We start from the raw sequence: 20,358 nt of genomic DNA on the forward strand, positions 1-20,358 counted from the left end.
GGCTCTGAGCTCATACATACAGGTTGTCTGCATACACTGACCTGCACTCATTACACCATGCACGTTAGTCTCCAGCAAGCATCGTTCTACGTCTGCAAGGTACTGGATATTACCGTTGGCAAACACTGGGATGCTCACAGCATATCTGGATAAAAGAGAAAAAAATGTTTGAGACAAAAGCAACAAGTGGAGGGACTGCAATTACTTCCAGATTTTGTCAACTGTCCCAACGGCCACAACTGCAGCCAACCGTTATACATCTACTAGAATTTGTAACGAGTACATATGTACTCATGCTGGTAAAATCAACTATTAAAGAAAGCAACATGGTAAAGGTCTAGGTTTGGCATGAGCCCCGCTGTCAGGACTTTTTTTTAAATGCATTTTTATCTGCTTTCCAATGGAAAGGGCCACACTTGCCATTACAAAAAAAAGACTTGACCACTGCTGCAAATTATTGGTGGCCTAGCATCTGTTAACCTAATGCACAAAAATGTCCTGAGGTCCCAGCTGGTGGCATAATGTCGGACTATCCCGATTAAATGTTACAGGCCTTGCAGGTCAAACGTGCTATGAGCAATGCACAGGGATTTAAAAGTCAGCACATTTCACCATGGATTGACCTGGTAGCCAGGGAGATACAGTTAGAAATGTTTACTTCTTGTCATTCTAGTTCTACATCGTAGAAATAGTCATGGATGTAAACATTAGAATAATTACTCACTGCATGTGTGTACCCTAGACCACTTCCTCTCAATATATTTGTCCATAAATTGACAGATACAGTGTGAATGTCCATATGATGAGTAGCAACTTTGAGCACTTCAAAAGAGTCCAAATAGCTGTGTGCCAGGTATACACTGCAGAATCTACTATACAAAAACCTGAGTATCTAACGAACATTGAGAGAAAAGCGATGCCTGATAAGCATATATTGAAGAAATCTGAGACTAAGCCTGCTGACCCTTTAAGACTCAAGGAGTTTTCATTATCCAAGATACTGTGTATAGGCATTTGACTCAGCCAGTGCTTTTTGAGGAGAAAGGATATAGAATGACAACACAGCAGTTCCTATTTTGAATGCCCAATATAGCAACAGATGAGAAGGCAAGAGTCTTTCATGCAGAATTAGGACCACAAGTGAGTAACCATTTCTTCTGAATCATAGGATCTTCATTGAAAGTCAAAGGTTAGCATAGGATAGCTAGCTACAAGTCAAACATTTTCTGTTGTGATTTGGGCAGAAGAAAAAGAAGCTGGGTTAAGTAAATGGATCACTGTTGAGAACATTGTAAGTATTGATCAGATTACCCAAAAAGATTTCACAGATGCCTGATCAACTTTAGACTCAGTCTTTGTAACAAGTCAAGGGTGTAATGTCTTGTGATCGCCATCTGGTAACACATGGATATGCAGGCTACAATTCATCAGACTATAGGTGGTTTGGATGTGGCTAGACTCTGCTGAATAGGTCCAGTTAATCAACCATGTTGAATATGTCCATAGTTAATAGATAAATGGCTGGATTTACAAAGTGTCTTAGTCTTATCTAAATAGAAATGGAGAACCCTCCTTGCATTTAATGAACAAAGAGACCACTATGCTGTTGAAGATGGATGTAGGAAAAAACAGGTGCGATAATAGTGTGGTTAATATGGAATTCTGACACACCCTTAGGAAGAAAGGAGGAGTGTGTTCTCATCAGTCTATCTGAGTAAAATAATGTGTAAATGTTCTACAGCAGAAGGGTCTTTGATTTCGCTAACACTAAGAGAAGATATTATTGCTATAAAGAAAGTGTTTTTTCAGAAGAAATGCTCAAATGCAGCCCTGTGAATAGGCTCAAAAGGAGGTGCTATTGAAGTGTCACCAGCGGATGCAGAGTCGTCGTCCTGCAGAACTGAATAAGATAGCACTGGAATGGTGCTGGTGCGTCGCGGGAGCCTGAACAGCTTGGGGCAGCTGGCCTGATCTCTACGCCAAAAAGAGACTCCTGATCCCACCCAACTCCTGGACCTCAGAGGTGCACGGCGGGAGTAGGGCACGTAGAGCAATAGTTGCTGGCCCAAGGCTGGGAGCGGACACAAAAAGAGTCCCTAATCTTCCCTAAAAGCAGCTGCAGTGGAGGTCACCAGAGGGGTGACAGGCGTCATGGTAGGAGGTGATACGCACCAGGCCTGCCAGCAAAAGAGAAGAGGCAGCCCCATCCCACACCCAGTGACATAGCCCACAAAAAAGGACAGAAGTCAGGTGCTATAACAAAGGCCCACGTGGATCGTTGAAACACACAGTGAAGATCCGAGGTGCTTCCTGCAGAAGCTGAGGGGGCTATTGGGACAAGGGGCATACAAAGGGCCTGGCAACAATACAAAAGGACATGGACCTGGAGCTAGCCGAGACGGTGGGAGGGCCCACTGGTGGTCGCCCAGAGATGTGAAAGGATGACCTCATGATTGGAAAGACTACCTGACCCAGATTTGGAGGTGCTCGTGCTGGGGTGTCTTCTGTCGGTCTGTACCAGGAGTGGGGGGGTGGGGGGGTGTTACCTGGACACTCACCTCACCTGGGGGTTGCGTGCTCCTGCTGGTGAGGGGTGGGCTTCACATGGAATCCCGCCTGCAGGTGCTGGGACTGCCGGCGATGCCTTACCCCAGGTGGGGCGAGGGGGGTAGCTGGCTGGAGGCAGTCTACAATTGAAAACATTTTGGCAATCAGGGTGTGGCCCGAAGTCAGCTCTCCACTGTGGAAGCTGTCTTTGTGAGACATGCTACCTACTGGAAAATGCACCTATGGTACGCCCTAACATCAAGAAAACAACCCCAACAAAATCTGCGTCCCAAAACAGAAACTAGGGATTGGATAACCAACCAGAAGTGACAGATAAGGGTCTGGAATACCACAGACCATATTAGCAGCCATTCACAATAGCAAAGCAACCCAGGACCTTAAGATAGGTACGGTGGCCCAGGACGTTCACCTCCTGCAGGCCGACCATCGAAAGCTGGCAGACAGGATGGTGGATGCAGAATCCACCCTCGCTCGCCTTGACCCCTCAGTCAGCTTGCAACACTAAGGTGCATACACTAGAGTAGGAGGTAGCCGCCGTAGCAGAAAAACTGAATGATGGTGTAGGATGATCGTGCCTTAACAATATAGGTTTGGTGGGCATCCTGGAGAAGGTGGTAGGCCAGAGTATGGCGCTGTTTCTAGAGGAGTGGTTGTCCCCAGTTATACTGAAAGGTAAAACCTCCAAATAGTTCATAGTTTAGCATGCCAATAGGGTCCCCGGGAGCTAGCCGCCATGGTCCGAGTCGAGGATAGTGGTGGCCTGGCTACTTAATTTTCCTAATCGGAACGTAATTCTGCATGAAGCCCAGATGCATGGCACGTGATGCATAGAGGACAGCGAAGTACATATTTACATTACAAAGCGGTAGTGCAGCGCCAAATGGAAACTTTACTTGGAATTGAACGCCACCTACGGTAACTGAGTTTTAGCTATGCCATTCCTGGCGAAGCTACGGATAATAGACAAGGGGAAATCGCATTTCCCCGCCTAGGCTGAAGAGACATGGGATTGGTTGGATTCCTCGAGGGCCATTTAGACTGGAGGATCTGGAGGCGGCTGGGGCGTCAGGGGAACGTGAGAACAAGAGGTGCTGATACACACACCGAAGACCTCGGGCTGCCCCTTGCAGGGATCAGGCTAAAATCAGAGAGGGCCAAAGTGGTGGCGGACATTCACCAAAGACAGACACTTTAAGGACAAATCAGATTGTCTGACCTGGCAGAGGCCTCATGGGGCTCTGAGAAAGACGTCTCCAAAAGAGAAAGAAGCAATGGGGAGCCCTCCCTGCCAAGGGTTATCCCAATGACTGCAGCTGAGATCATTTGATGAGGGAATGACCCCTCTTCTCACTTGCTTCTGCCATACAGAATTTCGATTTGGTAAGATTGATAGGGCAAGAGTGCTGGCCCAGGGCGGAGGAAATGTGTATACCAAAGCAGATTACTTTGCGGGGTATGGCCAGCCTCAGCTATTGTTTATGGTTAGAAATGTGCTTTTCTATTTTCACACCTCTACTGTTTGAAGAGAAAGGGTGCCAGAAACCTCTGGTATTGGGGATGCGGGTAGTTTTATATCTGCAGCCCGAGGATATGGGAAGGAGTGAGTTCGTAGAGAGCTGGGTGGATAAGGGAGGGTTCCGGTCCACAGACTGATGATATGCACACACCAACACCTGCACCATGTGAGGGCCTTATAAGCGCACAGGAACAGACTCCATGGGGGAATCCAAGGCACAAAACCCCACAGCGCGCCTAACTCTTAAATTGCATTCCTCAAATGTAAACGGCCTCGGCAGTAAGCTAAAGAGAGGACTAAAGATAAAGTACCTGAACAGACATGATCCAGACATTATACTACTGCAAGAGACGCACGTAGCTGGGAAGAGGTGTGGTTTCTTGAGGAGAGGCCGATCTCGCCTACTGGCTCATGCAGCGTTTACACCAGGATCCAGGGATTTTTTCCCACAGATCCATGCCATTACAAGTAACGAAATGTTGGAAGGACCCACAAGGATGCTATGATGCGGTTACTGGACATTGGAATGGCACTGGCCAAGTAGTACTTCTCCCCCACCAGGCTTGCAGACGTCCAGGCTGGGAAGACGAGTCACAGAAATGCCAGATATGGTTCTAGTGGTGAGTCGAGATCTCAGTTTTACGTTACATGGAGATCTGGACAGAGCTACAAAGACCGGCAAAGCTCCCAAAACGAACACATGCTTACATACATTCTTGGAGGCAACAGGAATGTTAAACGTGTGGAGGAAGACTCATCCAACCCACCGCCAATTCTACTATGCCTCAAATGCAATGTGCTCTCTGTCTCAACTGGACTGCCTATTAGTACCCACACATCAGCTGCAATAGTTTGGAGATAAGCATTACTTACCAAGAGGCATAATGGATCACTCTCCTATAATGACCGTTCCAAAATAGAGGTTAGTTCAAAAAGAACAATTGATAGACAGAATGCTGTACTACAGGACAGAGATCTGGGATTAAATACATTGTGTTTTTTTGTTCCCCATTCCATTCCAGTTTAGACCCAGCCATATGCAAAGCAGTCTTAACCCTGTCCCCCATGGAAACAGTCCAGCCCGAACTGCCAAGCAAGGTCCTCACTTGACTGGAAACAAGCATCCTAGGACTGGTTTTGAGGTTTCACCCCTCATCAGCCAGGCTAGCCTGACTCCAGTGGCTTGGAGTGACACTGGATTCAGGCTAGCCTGGCTGATATGGGGTGATGCCCCGAAGCCGGCCCTGGGATGCTTGTTTCCGGTCCAGAAAAAACCTGGCTTGGCAGTTTGGGCTGGACTGTTCCCATGGGGAACAGGGTTAAGACTGATTTGCATATGGCTGGGTCTAAACTGGGGGGGCTTGGTGAGCAAAAGAACAATGGATTTAACCCAAATCTCTTGAATGGGGGTGAATGTTTGATTTGCTCCGCATTCTGTACATCATCTGTGTGTGTGTGTTTTTTGCTTTCTCGCCATAAGTGTGCCAGGTATGCGTAGACGTGGGTCAAGTGCTCACTGTGTCACTGTATTCTAGCAAGCATAGCTAATGAGGGGTGATGCACTTTTTGGGAAAAAATGCGGTTCTACGATGTGCGCAACAAAGCTGGGAAACTTCTTGACTGGCTAGCCACGGTCAAGATGGATCCAAAGGGTGTAAAGCAGGGACAGGACCCTGTAGAAACTGCGAAGGCATTGCCTACGCCTTTGCTGAACATCTAAGCAGAGTATATGAATCAAAGACTAAGCAGGAATATGGGGGCCTGTCTAGCTTTGTGGGTGACCTTCTAGTGCCAGGACTGGGCACAGACACAAGGGTCGCTTTAAAGGAAGAGATCACTGAAATTGATATTTGAGGCGGTGTCCCAACTTCACAGCAGGAAAACTCTGGACCTCAACTGGTTCCCAGCCAAATGCTAAAAATGTGTGAAATCCAAAATAGTAGGCCCCCTTTAGGCCATGTTTGATGTGGCGAGGGGATTTTACCCAGAGACTGCAGGCAGGACACAATTGTGCTCATCTACAAAGAAGGGAAACCCCCGGACGACTACATCATGAAGGCCGAGCTCCCAGTTAAATGCTGAAATCAAGAGACTGGCTAAAATATTAAACACCCGCCTGGTGCAAGTGATAGACAAATTGATAGAGCCAGATCAATCTGGCTTTATGCCTTACAGGGCAATGAGGCACAACCTTCCAGTGACATGTATAAAGACCTAAGGGAACTGGCCATTCTCTTAACCCTTGATGCCGAGAAGGATTTTGACTGGGTGGAGTGGCCATACCTGGGGCAGTTATGTACAAGATGGGCTTAGGCCCCTCTTTCATGGCCTGGATAGAGTTTTTATACAGCGAGCAACTGGAGAGGGTACGAACTAATGGAGCAACCTTCCGTGAATTCAAATTGGGCAGGGGTACACGACAGGACTGCCCGCTCTCCCCTCGGCTTTTCGCAGTGGCAATTAAATCGCTGACCAGGTGGGTACGGGCAGATGCCCTGCTGCTAGGACCGCAGTGGGACAGAGTGGGAGGACAAGATCTCACTGTATGTGAATGACGTTCTCTTATATCTGGTTGATCCAGAAATCTTGATCCCATGGGTTCTGAAAATCATGGAAGTATTTGGCGCTCATGTGGTATTCCGCATAAAGTGCAGTACAGCAAGGGGGGACAAACGACTAGAGGATGACCTTATGGCATGGAGATAGATGCTTATAGATCTGCGAGAAGATGAAAATGTATCTGATGTAGAAAATAGGAATGCATGCTGAGAGGTAGATGTGTATGACATATATATTGACTTCAATAATTGCGAAGGGCTAGTCCATCTCTCATTCAGAAGCAAAAGTGTAAGGTTGTGAAACATGTCAAATGCAAAGTAAGTCACTGACAATGTCACATAAACTTATTCACTTAAATAGATTTTGTTTATAACCATGCTTGGGCTGCACGAGGGGGGTGGGAGGAGTTGGGAATATGTTTATACCAATTATCAATGATTCATCTGTATACTTACTGTATGATGTATGGCGAAAATGATCCTTGATGATACTAAATAACCAATAAAAATATATATAAAATAAAAAAAAGGAAAACAAATTGCATGACATCAACCCTGTGACGAAACGGCAACCTAGTAAAGGGAGGGAATGCCCACTGAAATGGGAACCCACTGGGTTTACATACTTCGGGATTTTTGTAACAACTGTCCGGAATAGGTTTTACAGCAGGAACCTTAGGCAGGTCCTGGAGAACTGTAAAAACAATGCTAAACATTGCAAAAGGCTGCCCCCATCACTGCTAGGCCGGGGCGGGCCATATTTAAAATACTACATCTATCCAAATTTTTGTACGTTTGGCAAAACGCCCCTTTTATGGTCCCTGACCGGTTTTCTAGGAAGTAGACTAATTGACGAGGAAGCTTCTCTGGGATGGGGACCACCCAGGATAGCTCCTGCAGCTCTAATGAGAAAACCCTACAATGGGGATGTGGCCCTACCCAATGTAAAGCTCCATTATTGGGCATCCCAACTATCAGTGGTCAACGACTGAGTATATGGAACCCAACAAGGTCCAGTCACATTGCGAGACAGGCAAGTTATGGATCCGAACGGCTACCTCCGATGCCCATCTGGTAATGCCAGGACACTCATTGTCCTACCTAACAGTCTGTAGTGCGAATCTGGAGCAAGGAGACAGACTACTGGTGGGCAGGGGGGGAAAGGGTTGCCGGGGAAAGAGGGTGTGAGGTGGGGGTGTTTGGGGGACTGACTGAATCACCAATCTGGGAATCTGAGGCACTGAAAGACTTGCGGAATATAGAAGGCTACAAGAAGTGGGACATGTTGGGCATATCTAAGTTGGGGGGGAATGTATGGAGAAATGGAGACATGATCCTCTTTCAGGAGCTTCAAGCACAATTTGAGGTAGCCAATTCCTTCAATACATGTTATGTTATGTTAAAGGACTTTTATATAGTGCAGATTCACCAACTGGTCTCTTCGCGCTTTGGAGAGGAAGATAGCGTCCTAGTTGTTGGACCCGGCCTCGTGGCGTGGCCCATCCAGACCCGTAGCGACACCAGACTAACCTCTACACCCCACACGACCCTGACTAACGTAGCCTACCCGACCCAGAACCCGGGGCTACCCACGTCCTCCCCTCCATCTTCCCGACACCGGGCACCCTTCCCCTTCCATCGGCCTCCAGTGACCCGGCCCAGCACCCCAGATGGCCGCCCTCGACCCAAGCGCAACCCCGGCCTAGTCGCCATGCCGGCTGGGGGGGGGGGGGGGGGGGGGGGGGGGAAGAGAGCTCCTGGTGAGCAGGAGAGGGAGGAGTAGTTTCATTCACACCTGGCCTCCTCCCAAGAGATAGTTTCGATCGCCCCTCCGGCCACCCTGAGGGCTGGCTCCACGCCTGCTGCATGTCTGGGATCCCTCCCGACCCCGCTTTGAAAGGATCAAAGGGCCGCGTGGCAGGAACCCCCAACAAACGACCCCCAGGCGCGAAGACCCCTGCCCGTGAGGGCTCCGGACATCACAGAGGAGTCACCCTATCACAAGGGGACCCTCGGCAGTTGAATCCTGGAACGAAACGAGCCCTGCTGACGTGGTCGCGGCTGAAGAACATCCTCCCAAAATCCGACGGAACTCTTGGAACCTCGGTGAGCCCTGCAGACAGCGTCGTGGCTCCACCTGGCAGAGATGGACTTCTGCCTAGAAACATCCGAGCACTGCTGACGTGGTCGCGGCTCACCTTGCACCCTGGAGAACTCTGAGCCCTGCTGAGCGACTCGCGGCTCCTGGAAGATTGTCCGACCTTCGACACCCTGACTCGAGCCCTGCAGATTTGGTCACACTCAAGAGACATTCCGGTCCGGCTGGGCCCCAAAGATAGTCTCGTATCCCCCGGCTCGAGGATTGAGAGCCGTGCGCCGGATACGCTCCCGCATTGACCCAGATCCTAAGGTTGTCCCGCTACCCCTACCGAGACTTTGTGAGCCCTTGCTCTACTTGTACATACGCCTCTGCGGATCATAAAGATCCTGATATTCTAGATAAAGCATACGTACTCCAGAATCTACGGTGTGGTGTCTCTGTGTTGCATGGGGCTAAATCAGAGTGTACGATCCTAGGTACGAGACCCAGCCCTGAGGGGGTCTCCGGCCAGTGCTCGGCTACTTCTCCCGGAAAAGGTGGGGCGCAGGGTGGTCAGGTACATATTCTGTCCTTCCCTGAGGCTGGCCCTTCTAACACTAGTACCGTGCAATAACATAAGAAAAAGTGAGGTGTTATTCTAATGACTCTCTAAACAGGGTAGTTTTAAGAAGTTTCCTGAATTTCAAAAGAACGGGCTCCTTGCGCAGGTGTTCCGGCAGGTTATTCCAGAGATGTGGAAGAAGAGTCGAACAAGCCCTGCCTCCCTTGGAGGCGAGTTTAAACCGAGGGGGGACTAAAAGACCCGCCTCCGAGGACCGCAGAATACGTCTCGGGGTATATATTTGAAAGCGCTCCTTGATGTATGCAGGTGCCTGGCCGTATAGGGCTTTATAAGTGATGCAGAGGCCTTTGAAGATGGCTCTTTGCTTCATCGGCAGCCAGTGCAGGTTGGTAAGGAGGTCAGAGGCATGCGCCCTTCTGGGCAGGCCAAAAATCAGACGGGCTGCATCATTCTGCACCACCTGCAATTTCCTGATCAAGTTTAATGGCAGGCCAATGTACAAAGCGTTGCTATAATCCAGCCTTGAAATAATGGTAGCAGACACAATCATCTGCAATGAGGTCGTAGACAGGAGGGGCACAAGTTTACGTAATTGCCTCAGGAGGCCAATGCATGTCCCCACAACTGATGTAACTTGCCTAGCCATGGTGAGATCAGAGTCTATTTTAATACCTAAACTTTTCACCACAGGGACTGTGGTGAAAAGTTTAGGTATTAAAATACCTAATGTACCAAATGAAACATACTGACGAAACATATGAGCGTATTGGGTGAGTAAGTTGAGGAGACAACATGTTTGTGCATGGGAGTCCCCAGTACTCATCTATAGCAATGCTTCACAGATCTAAGCCACACTGCTGAACAGCAGCCTCTTGTCGCTTACAGCACTCAGGGACATGTGGGTACAAGACTTGGGGAAGACACCAGGATGAAACCTGGGGAGAAGCAGTTAGCTACCCTAGGGTGGTGGCTATACAGGCAGGTTTTCAATTGATACAGCTAAAGATATTATAGTGTATTATACCAGATCTCAACTATGGGCCATGGGTGAAGTGGACCAAGACTGGTGTCTTAGAGGCTGCAAACAGCGGGATACTCTAATATATACGCTGTGGGAATGTCCATACTGGTGTAAATACTGGGATACAATCTGTAAAATATTGTCAAAAGGACAAGGACATACCTTTACCTTTACTCCACCCCTCCTAACACTGGGAATTTGGGGGGGGGGGGAGGGAGGGGGGGGGGGGGGGAGTAGGTATCACAATCTCTGGCTAAATATGCACTATTGTTTTGAAATGTGGTGCTGGTAGTGGCCAGGTGTGACAATCTGTTGTTGGGGACCAGAGACACCCACAAAGGTAACAGAATGGAGATTAAACAGACTGGTGCATGCCACAAGAGGAGATGATTAGAAGTCCAGCTGAGCCCCCACGCAAATGTGAAAATGTTTGGCGGCCCTGCAAACAGCACATGGACCAAGGAGAATTGTAGAGACAGGACGAAATGGGCTACTTCGGCATCTGTGGCTGAATAGGAATGCTGACCGTCACAAACATGCCGAACATAGAGGCAATTCCAGGTGATGGTCAAGAACTTATGGGAGTGGTAGCATAGGTATGTACAGAGGATCAGATTGGAATTATTTATGTACACCTGACTTGAGGGGAGGGATTTGTAAAGGACAACATTGGTCTGATGTTTAATGTCTGGTCTGTTTGTTCAGAAATCAATAGAGTTGTTTTATTTAATTTAAACTGCAGCCATGAGTTTTGACAAAACCAGATTATATTTCCATGGAGGAGATGGTGTTCCAATTGGAAGGAGCACTTTCTTCAGACATTCTATGAAGTCGTTGACTATAGGACTTTTCCATGGTGTTAGGTTTGGAGACTTTCTGTAAGCTGTATTTGCAGCCAGGTGCAATTTAATATGTTAAAACTGCAGTTTGGATGTCAAGTTTAAGAGATATGGAATGACAACTTCCTCTTGGCAAGTAACAGAGTTATTCCTATTTTTCTGGCAGCATATGCAGAATCTTTTCGATTTTATGAATCAAAAGTTGGTCGCACTCTGCTCGTCACACCAGCAAGTTGCCCCAAGGAACTGTGGTCAATGTAGTGGCGACGGCGAGTACGCCTATGCCACGATGTATGTGGAAAAGTATGTGTCGCATTAGCCATCCCTGGACACGTGTTTCGAGGTAGTTGCCTCTCGTCAGCAGGGAGCAGGTCAGTGTAAAGGGGTGCCGCGTGGACTGCCAAAATGTAATTAAAACAGGTAAAGTACCTCTCATGGCGCGCAGGTGCAGGTCCAAGGCTCGTCAGCCCGTTGGCTCAAGGGAGCCGTAATAAATGAATCAAAAGTTGGTCGCACTCTGCTCGTCACACCAGCAAGTTGCCCCAAGGAACTGTGGTCAATGTAGTGGCGACGGCGAGTACGCCTATGCCACGATGTATGTGGAAAAGTATGTGTCGCATTAGCCATCCCTGGACACGTGTTTCGAGGTAGTTGCCTCTCGTCAGCAGGGAGCAGGTCAGTGTAAAGGGGTGTCGCGTGGACTGCCTTTTCGATTTTATGTTTCCATTTGTTTTATTGTTGCTGGGAAAGCTTGGTAATATAATCAGTCCTCTGCTGGACTTACGTCAACATTCGGCCACTCTCAGAAGTTATGCAACTTATAACTTCAAAATTTCCCCTTTTCCCCTCCCCACTACCTCCCCCCCCCCCATGGGTGCCTTGTTATTAGTAGTGCATCCTAGAATAGAAGCCATTAGGCCATGTGGTCAAGCTAATTCTGGTGTGGAGGTGGCTCTGTCAAGCGTAGCAGCCTGGGGTATCTGCGACATGTGAGCCCGGTGAATTCTTGCGAGAGAAGCTTTACTAAATTGTGCCACGTCTCTCTAAACGTGTCCCCTTTCAGATTTAAGTGTCGCTGCCAGCCTCTCCCTCCCCAGCAAATCCCAAATACAATGTAGCCAGGACAGTCTCAATGGGATTTTGTCCGTACCCCATAAAGCCAGTATTGATTGGTGCGCAACCCTCAAAGCCAATGTAAAGTGTCTGCCTCTCTTGGATTGGAGTGGGAAGGTTATTGGGTTGGGGAGACCAAGTACTATATTTGAGGGGAATCTGGGGAGTTGGGTGCAAAAATGGGTGTCGACTTCCGATAGGATCTCTTCCTAGAAGTGTGTTAGTCTGGGGCATTCCCATAGAATGTGAACCCGGGTCCCTGGTGAGTCCTTGCATCTCCAACATTTATCCGCTCATTCTGGGTTGATTTTATGTAAACATCTTTTCCATTTTAGTGCATAGCAGGTCCTAGATTACGGTCGCTTGGTCTAAAAGTCCATACGTGCAGATGGCAGATTAGATGGCCATATTGTGTGATTTCATGAGACACGCTACCAAATTCAGCGATGTCATGTTTGGATGTTGAACTTTCCCTTGCAGTCTGGTCAGTAGTTTTGGTCTCCATGGTAGCTTCTTGTTTGGCCTCAAACATCTGCAATAGATGTGGGTATCACCACTTTGCACTACTAGCATCATTGATGCTGGACAGCTGCGAAACTTCAAAGCTACATTTGGAATCAGTGTGATCGGAGATAAGGTGTGCAGTAATGTCCTTATCATAGGGGTATTGCCCACTGAATTTTGCTCTTGAAGTCTCTGCATTTATTGCTTTGAGCCATTGAAAAGAGGTCTGGTAATGGAGTTACCCACTCTTTCAATACTTTGTTTCTCCAGAGCTCCTTGAGGTTTTCTTTGTATGAACAGCTCTGGAAGCCTGCCTGTTGAGTAGATGCCTGGAATGTGAACTGCCCAGATACAAGAACTCGAACTACTGCGCACAGTGGGACATTCTTTGCTTCCAACAATACTGGTCCTAATCTTGTGCTTCTCTGTTTGTTCATGGTCATTTTATTGTCCACCAGATAGTTGATATGCAGGAGCCCTCTTTAAGTTTATCAGAAGGATGCTACTGAATAGACAGCTGTCCTAGATGAGCTCCCAATCCTGTTCGAGGCATCTGCGACAATCGTTTCAGATCAGGTTTCTTGTTGGAATGAAACTTCTTGCAGATCCCCTCTTTTGCACCATGTGAGAGATTGCTTCGCTCGAAGCGTTAGCTAGACTTTGTCCCCTGGGTGGTTGTGTCTCTGTAAGCATTGATCCTTTAGTCACTGCTGCAGGAATCTCAAATGATTGCGCTCAGGACAATGGATATGCAGGAAGCTATGGAACTGAGAAGGAAGGTGATCCTCCAAACTGGTTTTGTATTGTTCAACATATGGTGACCCCGGTCTTGAATTGATTACAAACACTCCTCCACGTTTCCATCTACTGTGTCCATTGTCACTCCTAGATATGATAGGCATTGAGTAGGTACTGACATCGATTTCCATCTATTGATATGAAGGCCTCAAATGTGTCGCTAAGTTCTTGCCCTTCTCAAGCCCGGCTTCACCCTCAATGGACGGTGGGTTACAGCAGCCAATTGTCTACATAAGGATAAGAGCGTATCTATTGGATTGGTAGATAAGCCCCCACTGCAGAACTGCATTTGGAGAATGCGCATGAGACAGATGTGTCCAAATGGCAAACTATTTATTGAAAATGTTGAATTTCCGACTATAAATCTCAGACTTCCTGTGATGTTTTGCTATTGTTATGTTGAAGTAAGAGCCCAGTAAATGCATGCATACAGTCTCTCTGTGGCAAGTAAGTGAAGAGCTGATGGAGAAAAAGCCTGTGAAACTTCTTTCCGGACCCATTTGTTGGTAAAGCGTAGGTCGACAAATGGTCTGAATTTGTACGATTCTTTAAAGTAACGAAGTATCAGGAGTAAACGTTATCCTCTTTTGTGAGGATGAAGCTCGATCGACTGCACGTTTCAGCAACGTACATTTATTTCCTCAAGATGTAAAACTAAATGTTTTTGGAGGAAGAGGTAGTGGTTTTGCCTTGAAACTTAGCAAGTATCCATGACTCAAAATATTCAGCACCTACCTGTCCATAATTATCTCCCAATCTTACAGATGATGAGATACCGCTCTCCAAATTGAAGTGGTGAACAGAGAGGAAGAGGTCACTGCTGCCTCCCAGAAGAGTGTCTTTCTGATGTATGAGAAGTTCCTAATGGTGTTGATTCGACCTTTTATGGTTTCCTCTAGTAAAGGAATCTCTGGGCTTGTTGTTACTGATAAGGACAGCGAGGTGACTTAACTCTCTGTGGTAAATAACTATCCTCTTTAGATTGATATTACATTTCATAAAGCCCATTTCTCCCCTAACCCTACCACCACTGTGTCCCATCCTCATTTTAACCAACTTCACCCATTTATGTAGAACCTAATCAGGACAGCTTCAATCAATGTCTAGAGCACAACACAGTTTTGGCTAGTAAAGTCACAACTTTAAAGTGGTCAAGTAAAAACCTATTGTTCGCAACAATGTTTTATTAATCTTATGATTTTTACATCTGCCTTATCCACAGCCTTTCCAGTGATATTGCAGACATCAGCAAAGGTCTCAGGCTACTCTGTTAATGCTCAGAAAACAGAGATTATGGTTAGGAATCAGAAGAGGGATAACCCCTTAATTAAGAATGAGATTAGATATTTGGGGTTAAAGATTATGCAGGATATCAAAAAAATTCTGGATGTAAACCTTGGGAACGCACTGGCAGAAAAACAGTTTGATAAAGGGGTGGGTTCATCTGCCTCCGACGATCTTTGGCAGAACCAATTTAGTGAAGATGGTGATTTTTTTCTAAATTTGTTTTTTTATTTAATACAATCCCATTAGATCTCAGGAAAGATTGATTAGACAAAATACAGTAGGCAATAAATTCCTTTGTTCGGCATTTAAGGAGCAGAGTATCTCATGGAGAAAGTTGCATAGGAGGGGAAAAAGGGGGGGGGTTTATCCCTGCTAGACATGCAATATTATGCTTGGGCCTTTCAGTTGAACAATGCTCGGATGCTGTTCAATACTCCAGACTGCTCAGAAATATGGTCCCCGTTTAAAGCCATGCTAAAAGGAGTTAAGAGGGGGCAACGCATTTCGTTTAAATTCAGAGATGTGAAGTTCTTCAAAAAGGCGATACTGAAAGTGGAGCAAACAATGGTCAGGGTGTGGTCTTGTATCAGACGCGTAATGAAAGCGGAGTATTACAGCAACTTAGCTCCTATATGGGATTCCCCAGGCACTCCAGAGTGTTTGAAAGATAAATTGGCTCTACCCAAAAAAGCGACGGGAATACAATCCTGGGGTAATCTCTCCTGGGCTGGCAGGCTACTCCTCTGGTTAAGCTAGGCAAGAAGATGGGGTGGGGTAGAATCTCTCCACATTCAATTACTTACAGCTGAAAAGCTGAGCGAAGAGTCTGCAATTAGATTTGGGATCTATGAGCCATCTGGAGAAATAATTGTCTGGAAAATGCCCAGGGAAGGAGGAAGTATCAATCTGCTACTGGGAACCTTTAGAGACTACGGATGGGGACTTCAAGCTGGCGGAAGAACTCTGGGGATGATGTCTGCCGAGGGCGCAGTTGCAAGACATGTGGCAAGTATCGACGCACACTTTATTTACTATTGTTAAGCCTGCTTTTTTTTTTTTAAGAAGAAATCGTTTTTTCCGTCCACAGAGCCTACTTGTCACCATACAGAATCTTGAAGATGGGGAAAATGGAGTGTAGCCAAATGCGGGTTATAAAAGGCAACTGACCTCCACATGTTCACAGAATGTCCAGAAATCCAGTTGTTTTGGGAAGAACTGGGTAAGACTGTTTTGAGCATTGTGTGGATGGATATTAAGGTAAGCCTCTCTGATTATCTTTGGGATAGCACAGGGGCTGGAGGAGTTGAGTGGGGATAGGAGAAAGATACTTTTCCATCTCATTGTGCTGGCGAGAAGGAAAATCTGTAGAAAATGGGTGGGTGATATGCCTCCTCTTTATTCAGAGTGGCTTGACGCACACTCTTATTTATCGAACATGGATGTGGCAGTGGGAGAATCGAAGAGGAAAATGTTTTGGTTGACACTGATGGAGTGGACAGGGGAACACGAGGGCTAACCGGGCATTAACGCAAGGAGCATAGAACATGTTCAGTTAATACACTTGTATAGCTCTCCTTGCTGCTTAAAAACCCAGCTCCCAAAGTCAGGTATCATGAGAGAGACTCAGCCTCCTTGGTCTAATGTCTTTCCACAAATAATCCAAAGGTACGAATCGGAAAAGGTTGTGAGACAGACTGAAGTCTGAGGTGAATGAGGACAATTGTTTTAATTTTTTGCTTTTGAATATGATTTGGCAATGGCATATTTGTCTCTTCACTATTTTTTAAAGGCGTCTGTTTCTTTTTTCATTTTTCTTTCCCTTAGGATAAAGAACACTGGTCTTTGTCTTGTGTATGTTTGAGCATTTTTTGTTTTAATGGTGTGCAAATATGGTACTCAATGTTCACTGTGATGGGCAATTTGCCTTATTGCTTTCTTTTCACTCAATTTGTGACTCATAGCACATTCTGGTGGCATGGGTAGGATAAACCTGTTGCACAACGTGTTCAAGATCTTTTCATCAGTGTAACTACGAATACATGTTACCAGTTTTTGCGGTGCATGGCATGTTTTCCATGAATGTATCTAGAGGGGATTACCAATCTGCAAATAAGCCTCTGTGACAAAATGCATGTATACTCTTGCTTTTGCAGCCCTGAGGAAGTCTTAGTCAAAGACAACACACGTGTTGGCTGTGCTTTGACAGAATTGCACTTTGTGGCTGTATCTGGACGCTTTCTGTATTGTGCTAAGGACGTATCTAATTGGTACTGTATCTTGTTGAATACACATATACTGTTAATGTGTGATATATACTGAACACTACTAAACTATATCTGAGTTGGTAAAACTTTTCTTGCCATGCTTAATAAAACATTGTTGCTAACAATACGTTTTGTCTTGACCAAATTAAAATTGTGACTTTACTAGCCCAAACTGTGTTGTGCTCCAGACACAGGGTGGGGGTTTTGTATGTCATTGCTCATTGGAATGCACTTAATTGCACTTCTTTACAGCAGGAGCGCTGTCTGTTGTAGCACACAAAAAATTTACTAACCACATTTTGAGGCAGGTTTCAGTGCTGGTTGCATCTTTCCACTGATGCTGTTTTTGCAATACATATCAGGACATTTGTTCAACTGGAGTCCTTCACTGTGATAGCCGCGGCGCCTCACATCTTTCTTCCAGTTGTACTTGCTCTCCCTTTCCAGTGGTGCAGTCTTCTCTCGGGCAGACATATGCTGGTGTCTCGCTGATGTGGCAATTACAGAGTCTGGCTTTACATCCAACATTAAGAACTACATGTGTTGATACGGGGGCAAAATTTCTAAGGTCAGCGAACATTTGCGACCTTGACCACTGTAGGAGTGAGGAGTTCTTCTGCAATATCTAGAAGGCCTGGAACCAGAGGCAGGAGAAGTCTTGTTGTAGCCTTTGTTGTAATGCCTCCATTGGGAATTAAATTGCAGCTTTTAGTGCTTCCACTAGGTTAAACGAGCATGTCATAGAAAGTGGTGATGTCTTCAGGGTGAGGTTGCAGGTGTTGACATATGTCCTAAAGGGAGTTATCCTCATAGGAGTGGGACCTTGAGGGAGACCTGCACCTCTTGTGTGGCTCTGGAATGCTTGGAGTGTTGGATTCCGCTATTGAGCTGGAACATGAGGCAATGTTTCTCCTGATGGGATTCGAGTTAGCACAGGCAGCTTCCTGACAGGAGACATGGATGTTTGGCGAGAGGCTATTCTTGGTTGTAAAGGCATGTTAAGGCGTCAGAAAGAACTTGAAATGGGTCTGCCACTGGTATGAGATAGAATGGAGGGCCCAATCCTAGTTCAATCTCTTTGGGAGCGAGGCTCAGGCTTTCTTGGATCTGGGGTTACAGGCAACATCAAGAACTTCGGCTTCGATCTTGGTAACAACAAGAAGTGCAATCCAAATCCAGCCTCGGACAGTGAAGTGGTGACACGGAGTGCATGGATTATATGAACAGCGAAACCAACTTAATTACAGTGGGCCTTGACACCACCAGTAAAGGTGTAGCAACTGGGTGGGGCCATTTAAACAGCAACTATATCGCCATAGTATGATGATTTCTTGACTTCTATACTGAAGGTGAATGAGATGCAGCCATAAGGAGTGCCTTGAAGCGGATGACTTTGGAGATCTGTGCTGGTGCAGATGCATGACCGTTGGCAGGGATTCAAATTTTAACCGTTGAAGCCTTCGACAACCATATTGTGATCTTTGACATCGACCAGGAGAGTTACTGAGAATAGCGGTGCTGATGTCTCCTACTGTTATTAATCAACCTCCTCTCCTCATCTCTGCAAGAGCCGTTCCAGGGTGCTTGACCCTTATCCATCTAGGCTGCATGGCTAGAGGTCTTTTCAGTCTTTCTTCTTACTCTACTCCTCCTTAGTCCTCATGTCCTCCAATGTGCTTCTCAGCCTTGATGGCTTTCCATCCTTTTAATGTTCTTTTTGACATTTTCTTACAAATTTCACATTCCTTTACCGAATGTGAAGAGCAGAGACAAACCACATACATTTGGTGTGGGGCAGTGGCTGCATTTTTCCTGCCACAAACGACATGTCATACAGAATGAAGGCATTGACCGAATAAATTCTGTAAAATGTAATAAAACAGGTTCATTTGATAGACAGGTGATAAAGAGGACACATCATGCTGAAAAAAAAGTCATATTTTGGTGGAAAATTATTTGAAAAACAAAGATGCGAAGCCTCCAGTGTATTCTGGGATCTTTAACACATAAGCCAGTAAAAAGAGCTGACATTATGAAGCAACCATCAGTACAAAGCATTACAGGTAGAGGAAGCTACTGGCGACAAGGGTATTTCTCAGGCTTCATTAATGCAAGCCTATCGGGCATTTCAGCTTTCTCAAAAGTAAAGTCTGCAGCTTAGTCCAGAGATAAGGCTTTTGGAGTTCGACAGCCTACATTTGAGAAAATTCTCGTTTATGATGGGCTCCTGAAGGATGATGCTCATTATTTGGAAATTAGCATTCCATCTATGAATTTATGGACAAAGATGTGACAGAAGCGTTCCGGTTTTCACGCAGATAATGAGGGATCTTTCTGGCATTCATGACTATCAATGACGATCCCATGATGCAGAATCAAAGAACTAATAAAGAACACAAAAACACACATGTACAAAATCATGGAAGAAAGCAGGAGCCATTACACAAGTCTGACACCAGCGGGTCATGATACACATATCAATATATCAAGACACGAGGCAACTGACAGGACCGGGTGTGCAAAGCGAAGCATGGAATTGCAAGACTTCTTAAGAGGGAAAAAGCTCCAATCTCGGCGTCACTGTACACCCACTCTTAGGTTAGTTTAAAAAGAACGTACAGGAGGCACGCCTTTAAAAGAGGGAGAGTTTGCTTCACTGCAAATTCCTAAGAGTAAAGCAAATGGTGGGAGGGAGTGTGGCAAGTTTGAACAAGTGCTTGCGCTAGGGTCCGTCAGTATGAAAATTAGCACATGCAAGCAGTGTCTGCAAATGTGTATGCATGCCTGTTTAGGTGTCTGCGAATGTGCTTCCGTGCCTCACAGGTATTCACAAAAGGGCATGCATGTATTTCAAAGTATGTGTTTTCACACAGGTTTCACAGAGTGAGAATGGATGTACGGCGAGGAGTAGGTCTCCATGTTTGAATGCACATCGGTGACAGTGTGGGTGCATACAGGCGTTCATTCGGACCTGTATGAACACTTGCTGATGTGTACGCCGGTAGGTTTATCGGTGGGATTCTCTGATGCTTCCTTACCGGACAGCCTTGATGTGTTCCCAGGATGCCACTCCAGTCAAGGGTCCTTTCTGCTCCTTGGTCCGTCCATGAACTGTCAGCAACTAAGAGACAAAACAGACTCTTTAAAACTGGGACTCCTTGCTCTGTGTGCAGCATATGGCCCTCCAATCCACACACACTGACAAACCAGGATAGGTGAAGCCACAC

At 46.3% G+C, this 20,358-nt stretch overlaps 1 protein-coding gene across 2 annotated transcripts in view; it reads right to left on the reverse strand.

Moving 5' to 3' along the window:
• Window positions 1-20,358, reverse strand: part of DUS1L (dihydrouridine synthase 1 like) — a 228,910-nt gene that overhangs the window by 171,954 nt on the left and 36,598 nt on the right. For both annotated transcript variants that reach the window (XM_085617567.1, XM_085617566.1), the window contains exons 6-7: window positions 20,170-20,252; window positions 42-145 (exon numbers count right to left, since the gene is read on the reverse strand). In XM_085617567.1, coding sequence (XP_085473693.1) covers window positions 42-145; window positions 20,170-20,252 — 187 coding nt within the window. The remainder of the gene's footprint in view (window positions 1-41; window positions 146-20,169; window positions 20,253-20,358) is intronic.

This window comes from Triturus cristatus, chromosome 7 (genome assembly GCF_964204655.1).
Source record: "Triturus cristatus chromosome 7, aTriCri1.1, whole genome shotgun sequence".
Lineage (NCBI taxonomy): Eukaryota > Metazoa > Chordata > Amphibia > Caudata > Salamandridae > Triturus > Triturus cristatus.